Source organism: Varanus komodoensis, unplaced genomic scaffold (genome assembly GCF_004798865.1).
Source record: "Varanus komodoensis strain SLA01 unplaced genomic scaffold, ASM479886v1 scaffold2, whole genome shotgun sequence".
Taxonomy (NCBI): domain Eukaryota; kingdom Metazoa; phylum Chordata; class Lepidosauria; order Squamata; family Varanidae; genus Varanus; species Varanus komodoensis.
The window spans coordinates 44937885-44946071 of record NW_025335568.1 but is presented as its reverse complement, the minus strand read 5'-3'; the positions used below and the strand labels follow the sequence as shown (position 1 = coordinate 44946071).

The 8187-nt window shown below is 51.9% G+C and overlaps 1 protein-coding gene across 1 annotated transcript; it reads right to left on the bottom strand.

Annotated features, from left to right (window-relative positions):
• Window positions 1-537: 537 nt before the first annotated feature.
• TWIST1 (twist family bHLH transcription factor 1) lies at window positions 538-6234 on the bottom strand. The gene is made up of 2 exons (XM_044429664.1): window positions 5586-6234; window positions 538-1305 (listed from the first exon to the last, which is right to left on the bottom strand). The coding sequence occupies exon 1, from the start codon at window positions 6232-6234 to the stop codon at window positions 5623-5625; it is 612 nt and encodes a 203-aa protein (XP_044285599.1). The 3' UTR covers window positions 538-1305; window positions 5586-5622.
• Window positions 6235-8187: the final 1953 nt, after the last annotated feature.

Genomic DNA, 8187 nt, shown 5'->3' with positions numbered 1-8187 from the left:
ATTCTTTCTCTCTAAAAATTTTCCTTCTTTTTAAAAACAAAACTCGCTATGTATCTAGTTTATAGCCACTGCTGTCTCCCCCCACCCCATTCCACGCATGCACACACACAAAATATAGACCCACCAGGAACCATCAGCATCTGTCTTGAGATAGCAAGAGGCGCAGCAGTCTGGAAATCACATCCAGACTGAAGAAGGGCCATTAATTTAGATCGGAGGATTAAGAGCAAACAAACGATTTCACCACCTTTCTCATATATATATTTTTTTAAAGCTGTGTATTTGACCATTTTGATTGAAAGACAGAGATTCTGTAGAGCAAACTCCCAAAGAGAATCATAAAGCTGTCTCGATAATTAACACTCCTGTGTCTGTCAGTAGCCAGTTTATTTGCGTTTTTCCCTTGTTTGTTTATATTCCCCCCCCTTCCGACCCTCGTCCTCACCTCTCCTGGGTAACGTCAGATCTACCCAGTTGAGGATTATTTACCTTGCATTGCAAACCTGCTTTCCTCCATACAGACCAAACTTTAAAATTCTTTAACATTTCAATTTATTTATTGCAGAAAAAATATACAATGATATTTACAAAACAATCATAAAAATAGGAATGCATTTAGACACCGGATCTATTTGCATTTTAACATGGGTCATCAATAAATAAATAAAATGTTTCATTTCCCCCCCCTTCCATTTTTCAGGAAGAATTATTAAAATCAAAACAAAACAAAAAATGAAAGAAATACCAGATAGGCTTGTGTATAAGAGGTTGAGCCAATAATATTTTGCTAGCCTAAACACTTTTTAAATAGATTTTCCTTGCTCACCCATTCTAAACTGGGTATTTTCGATTTTGTCATCATTAGATCTGTTCAGAAACGAAGGGTGGGGGGAGTCCACAGTAACGTATTTCCTTTCATGAGTGGCTCATGGGAATGCATGCATGCAAGAATGAGGGGGGAAAAAGGAAGTAAGGGGGGGAAAAAAGGTTAAATTCCAACATTCTTCGTCAAAATAGAAAAATAAAAATAAACCGGTTCAGATTTCTATCAGAATGCAGAGATGTCTGGCAGGCCATTCAGCCTTTTCTCTGGATCAGCAACCTCACCATCCGAGGGGCCCCTGGGTCTCTCGCTTCAAATGTTCTCCCCACACCCTGCTCTTTGCAACCTTAGCCAAGAACGCTTCTAAATTTCCAAGAAAATCCTTGGCGTTATATTGTCTTAGGGAAAAAGTGTGTGTGGGGGATCCAAGTGCAGAGTCTCTAGATTGTCCATTTTCTCTCTTCCTTTGGGAACAATGTCATCTGCAAAAACCCAGAGAGAGAAAGGAGGAGGAAACTGTTACTGGAAGTGGAAACTTAAATATATTATTAAAGAGGGAGAGAAGTGTGTGCATCTTTTCATGCATATGAAATCGCATCCTTTCGAAACACTTTATGATGCTTGCTTCAAACCCATGTTTCTTGCTTGCATGTGTACTATGGTATGTGCACTGGGGAGGAGGGTTAAAGCACAAAGGAAGGAGGAGGAGAAAGATGGCAAGGCATGAAATGAGGAAATGTGCAAAGGGAAGCGCCTCAGATATCTAGGCGGATCTAGTCCATGGGGGACACATATCCCACATGGAATGGCCGCACAGTAATTTGGTAAAGGAGTCCCACTGTATCTCAGGTAACTTACTTCCAAGGAAGTCTCTTCCTAGCATCCCCTGAGAGATGGCCTTGCAGTTCCTGCTGAAATACTTTCAGGCAAGAATTAAAACCAGCCCACCACTTGCAAGGCAATCTATTCCACCTCTGAACCACTTTCACTGTTGGGAGTCTGAGTGGGAATCAGCTACATTTGAATCCAGCATGCTAAGGAGTGAGGGGCAGGGGTGGATCAGGCCCCAGCCTTCTCAAGGCTGATATCTAAGTTAGTCTCCCCATTGGCTGCCTCTGTGCTTGTACACACGGAGATGGAAAAAGGCACCCAAGACTGGGTTATCTTGCTTTGTGTTGCAGGCTTGGGGGTCACCAGTTTTCTCTTCCCGTGCCTGCCTAATCTGCAGCAACAGAGGCAAGCTTGGCCCAGAGGACAAGAGCATCCCTGGTTCGGGAACCTCATTCCTTGCCCATCTTGCCAGAGGTGAAAGAAGCCCAGAATCCAGACACTTCCCTCTGTCCATTGTAGTTCTGCTGCTGTGGCCCCTCCATGCAACACTTAAGCTGCTAACCTTTGCTCACTCCTCTCTCAGTCAGTGAAGGCTCCCATCACAACCCTCACAGCACAGTAGCGTACCCATTGCAATTCAAGGAGACTACAAAAAACACACAACAGTGCAATAAAATGATTGCTTAAGGCCTTGATCCTGATCACAGTTCCTTGGAAGAAAGCCCGTACTAACTTCAAAGAAGAGCTGATGAGGGTAGGAGGTCAGGCTGCCTGGCAGAGGGTAAGGCTGGTGCCAATGTTAGTTCTGCTCAGAGAAGTCCCACTGAAATGACTGGGACTTAAGTTATACTCCCATTGGCTACAACCCAGTCTTTTCCCCATGTCCTAGGCATGTTTCAGCCCTGCCCAAAGGATAGAAACTGCTCCTGAGGATGTTCCTGTGGCCATGCAACCGGAAGCGATACATGTGTACACAAAAATGTCTCAGTGTCTTCACAGGAAGGTTGACTCTTGAGTATGCAGAAGTCTGCAGCCCTAAGCTGTCTAGGGATCCATAAGCACTTTAAGTAGGGTTGACCTCTTAGGAAAGTTGCACAGGATTGGGCTTTAGGCCCTTACTCCTGTGATTCTTTGGACCCAGCTTTCCACACTGCCCTCTACCCCATTGCTGCACAGCATGACTTCAGAAGTTTCTAAGGAATGCACTTCCAGTCCACGTGATTGTCTTCATTGCATCAGGACTTGATTCAAGAACTGTAGGTTAGGCCAGAAGTCAGGAGACTTGTAGCACAATTGGATACAGCTGGGGTTGGATCCAGAGCAAGTCACATTCAGTTAAAGTTAGTCATATTAAGTTTGTCTATTGATGTCTATAGTTTGTTGCAGGCACATGACTAACTCCGCATCCAACAACTTTATTCTGGAGAAAGAGTCTCCTCCCTAACATTACAGCTTAGAGTCCAGAAGTAAAGACGCCTTCCTAGAAACCCACATGGCACTTCTTGGGCAATTCATTTTCTTCTTCCCTTTTTAAAATTAAAAATAGCAGATGATTATCCCAGAGCCATGCAAGTCCAGTAATCCTGCCTGTGCTCATAATAGTTGGGTTCTACCAGTAAGGACCCAACCAAGTCTATTCAAAATCAGTGAGCCTTCGTTTTGTTCCAAGTGAATGGCTTTACAACTTAATCTTATGGGTGTTTACTTGGAGCAAAGTTCTGCTTTCAGTGGGGCTTTTTCCCAGGTAAGCATGCAAAGGATCACTGCAATAAGACAGAAGTGCACATTCACTTAGAAAGAATCATGGCATATTGGTGCCACCAATATAAATATAGGTTTCCATAGGAGGTGAGTGTTTGGGAGTAGCCCCCATTGAACACAGTGTGACTTACTTCCAAGCAAACCAGTATGGATCTAGCTGCTATACTAAATTTGGCAGCAAAATCTCACTGAAATCCACGTGATTTATTCATGCAGCAGCCAATGGTAAAACACGCTACTGGACATTAATTGTAGGGTTCTCATTATGTTTCCTAAAAAACAAAGTAGGAGGGCCCCAGGACCCTAACAATGCAATCCTAGACATGTCTACTTGGAAGTAAGTCCCACGGAGTTCAGTGGGGAGAATTCCCAGGTCAGCGGGTATAGAATTGCAGCCTAAATAAGCATTTGCATGAATCATTACTCAGTAGACTGCTTTGGCAACCCAAGTAAGTTTCTCATAAGCCACTGATTGGTTAGATTTGAGGAGTTATGTCCAAGTAGCCTAGGAATCCTAGCAAATAAATCATGCAGCCTGGTGTCGCAACCTCCATCAAACCTCGGGTAAGCCTATCCCACGGGAATCCATGTGAATTTTCTAGTCGGGGATGAACAAATGTGTAAATCGGCCTCTCCGCCTCAACGTACAACTGTGCTTTGCTTTAAAATTGCTGTTGCCTTAGGAAGGGCCACCATCGAAATCAACAGGAATTCCCAGCTGGGTACACTGGGGAAGTCCACAAGATTTTGGTGGGACCCCAGGCTAAACTGCCCGAATACCACAGCAAAACTTAAGCAAACATATCTTTAAAGTAGATGCTTTTACGATGTTCTGTTATTACTGGCTGGCTCTACTGTGAACCATGATACTAGGTTTCACAAAGTCCAAAGGGTACCTCTGAGAGAAAATATGTTTAGCATCCCTTTCTCTCCTTCGGTGTTTATACACTCGAACACATGCGGGCACACAAGGAAATCCTGTTTCTTTCTTCCTAATTAACGGCTTGATCTCTTTCATGGAAATTACTCCTGAGGTTGACTTGACTTCGGATGCAAGCCCTGCTCTCTCCCCAAAGTGAAGGGGACTCATTTCCAGTTTAATATGGATGAGCCATTTACATTTTGGATGGCAAATCTAGTAAGACTTCCGAGAGAGGCGGAGGGCTTCTTGATTTGGGATTAAAGGGTCTTTTTTTGGCTGCATTGCAGAGCTCCCTTCCTGGTTTTCAGTGGAAGGTTATCCTAAAGAGGCAATCCAAGGAGGCCCGTTAAAGTCCATGTAAAACTTCAAAATAGGAGTCAGAGGATGCAGAGCAAACGGCTGGGAGGGACATGCCTTCAGATGGGGAAGAAAGGCGAGTGTAGCTTAAGTGGCCTTCAAAATACATTTGTAGACACCTCTAGAACCCAGGAGCCAGCCAAGGACTTGGAGGAGAGGCTGGCTTCTATGGGCCAGGCTTTCTTGGCGGCGCATGGCATCCATTCCTTTGCAACTGGATGAGTGCATATCAGATGGACTACTGGATCCTGAGTGGGCTTCCCCGGAGGTAAGGCCTCCATCCTCTGGAGGGGGGGAAGGAGAGAGGAGGATATTCTTTGATGGACTCCTTCTCTCCAGTCCCCTACACCCTCCTGTAATCCTCAAGAAGTGCGTCTGCTGCAGAATTCAGAAGGACTTTCTCAGGAGGAAGCAGGAGATACCAAATTGGTTGGTAGTCCTCACCCGTTCGAGGGGATCCCCGGAGGTTCTCCCTCTCGCTGCCCCACCCCATCCACCAGAAAGGATCCCATGGATCCTGCACGTCCTTCCTTGAGTCTCATTTTACAACAAGTCAGTGTGTTAAAAGTCCGTGGGGTCTTTCGGACAGAGATGGGAGAGCTTCCTCTCGAAGAAGAAACCTCTTGGAGACCTCTGGGGAGAAGCACCCATGGAAGTCGCCCCATGGAACTGGATTTGCAGCATGCCAGCAGCAAGATCTCGGGTGGGTGCCGCTGCGTCGAATTCCTGGCACCCCCCCCCTTTCCTTTCTCCATCGAGAGAAGAGGCTGGAAGGTTAGGAGCAAGGAAGGTCGAGGCAGCCCGCCGGGCCTGCTGCGAAGGCAGAGCGGGGCTTCGGGCCTCCACGGATCCGCTCCCCACCCGCGCTCCGCCACGTGCCTCCCTCCTTACCTAGGTCTCCTCCGGCCGAGCCAGGCGACGCGGGACGCTAGTGGGAGGCGGACATGGACCAGGCGCCCTCCATGCGCCAGACGGAGAAGGCGTAGCTGAGGCGCTCGTGGGCCACATAGCTGCAGCTGGCCATCTTGGAGTCGAGCTCGTCGCTCTGCAGGACCTGGTAGAGGAAGTCGATGTAGCGGGCGGCCAGCTTGAGCGTCTGGATCTTACTCAGCTTATCCGACGGCAGGGTCGGGATGATCTTGCGCAGCGCCGCGAAGGCTTCGTTCAGCGACTGCGTGCGCTGCCGCTCCCGGACGTTGGCCATCACCCGCTGCGTCTGGAGCTCCTCGTACGACTGCGGGCTGCCCCCGCCGCTGCTGCTGCCGCCGCCGCCGCCGCCGCTGCCCCCGCCTCCGCCGCCGGATTTCTTGCCCCGCTTGCCCTGCGCCGGGCTGCACGGCTCCTCCGCAGAGCCGATCCCCGCGCCGGCTCCTCCTGCGCCGGCCCCGGCGACGCTCCTGCGGCTCGATCTCCTCTTGCGTCCCCCTCGCTTACCGCCGCCCTGAAGCTGCTGCTGCTGCCGGTCGGGCTCCTCCTCGCTGTTGCTCAGGCTGTCGTCGGCGGGCGAGACTGGAGAGTTCGACTCGTCCTGCTGCATCATCTCGGGGGCCAACCCGAAGCGCGCCGAGCGGCCCTTTGGAGGGGGCGAGGGAGCGGGGGATGCCTAGCCAGCCAGCTCCCCCTGGCTGGATCCTTGGCCTGCCCAGGAGAAGGAGGAGGACCAGGGGGTGGGATGGGGTGGGGTGGACCTCAGTTGGGTGGGTGGGTGGAGGCCATCGGCCGCCCCGAGAGAGAAAGAAGACGGCGGCGGCGTGGCGGCGAAGGAGGAGGCGGAGGAAATCTCTCTGGCGACGACGGCTTCCCTCCCGATGGCTCCTTGGAGCTGGCTGGGAGTTGGGCGAAAGTTGCAGCCTGGGACGCTCTTATAGCTCCTGCTGGCGGAAAGTTTGGGGGCAGCGGTGTCATTGGCCTGACGTGGAGAGGAGGGACTTTGCCGAGGTTTAGACGAAAGTTTCCGCTTCCCCCTCCCCTCCCTTCTCCTCTCCATCGCTTCCCAGACCGTTAGCCAGTGATCTGAGGAAGCCCCCTTCCCAAGCCCTCCGGTTCCTCTCATGTGATGTAGGTGTTAAAAGAGGCCGCCGCCGTTTGGAAAGCGGGGCGGGCGAGCGAAGCGCGCCGCTCTCTCGCGGGCTTGAGGCATCCACAAACGTTTCCTTCCGAGGCTGCGATCTTCAGCGCGCTTCCACCGAGGCCAATTTCGCTCAGACCCGTAGAAATGACTTCCCATCCCGCCCCAGCCTCACTTGCTTTACGCGGAAGCAGGACTTATTTCTCTCACTGGAGTCTCTTTCCGAGTCTTATTCAAACACATTCGCACAGCCGAGGCGCAAGTAGGTTGCGATTTGCGATCGCTGAACGATTCGCTTGCCGCTGCTAGCGGGTTCCGGGGAGATACGTGTCAAGGCAGCACGGCTGGGATCCAGCTGCGCCGCGCGGATACCCTTCACCAGCGCGCAGTCGAGACAAAGGCGCGTGAGCCCCGTCTTCTTCCACGCCGCCCGCCCGCCTGCCTTAGTAAGCCCCAGGCTGCGATCCTAAAGCGGCTCACTTCCGGAAGCGAAGCCCCGGGACTTCCGAGTGGCGACGGCCGGGAGTTTCGCGGGTGCCTATCTGGGCCGAGTCCCAGGAAGGGACTCTGGTGCGGCATCTCCTCGGCGCAACGGGCGGGCATGAGCTGGGCGATGGCGCGGGTGCAAGCGAAGCCTCCCAGGCAGAGCGAGAGCCCTTGCCGTGTCCGAGTCAGTTCTGTGGCCGGATCCAGGCGTGTTCTTGCGCCTCAAACTCCCGCTCGAGTGCTGGGGCCACCGGTCGCCACGGGGCGACGTGAGCCGTGGCGCAGCGCTCCGGCTGCCTCACCATGGGTGGGTGACCCTTTCCGCCGCGGCGGCAGCGCCAGGCACCGGTTCACTTGGCCTCCTTGCTCGCAAATTAACAGCCGGGCGGGATGGGTCCCCTCCCTCCCTCCCTCCTTCCCTCCGCTCAGCCCACCTCGCTGCCTCCCTCAGCTCTCGATAGCCCTCACCTCCCGCCCAAGCGAATCAGCCGCCCGTTGCTTGGGCACTGGGTCAGCGGCGGCGTGATGTCATGCGCGCGGGTGGCGGCGGCGGCGGCGTGGAAGCAGCTGTGTCATTCGCAGGGGTCCGAGTCGAAACCATCCGTCTCTCGCGGGCTGCTGCAGTGTAAACCCGGTGGCTGTCAAGGAAGAGCCCTGCGGCTCCTTAAAGATGAGGAGTGTAGCTACTTTTCAGCAGAGAGGCATAAACTTCATGCGAGGAGAAAACCACCACCACCACCACCACCACCATCATCCTCGCCATCATCCTTGCTCCCCTCCCTGTTCTATTACAAATAAGGTCCCGGAAGGTACTGCCCCCCCCCCCCAGGTTTTAGAACGGATTAGAAAGAATTTTTCTAATCAAACAATCCTCGGTCCACGCAGCAGTCCACGAGTTTGCTCGCGTTCAAGTTCAGTGAAGCATTCGCGAAGTGAAGG

Coding starts and splice junctions, on each gene's coding strand:
- TWIST1 (XM_044429664.1), bottom strand. CDS start 6,234: ATGATGCAGCAGGACGAGTCGAACTCTCCAGTCTCGCCCGCCGACGAC.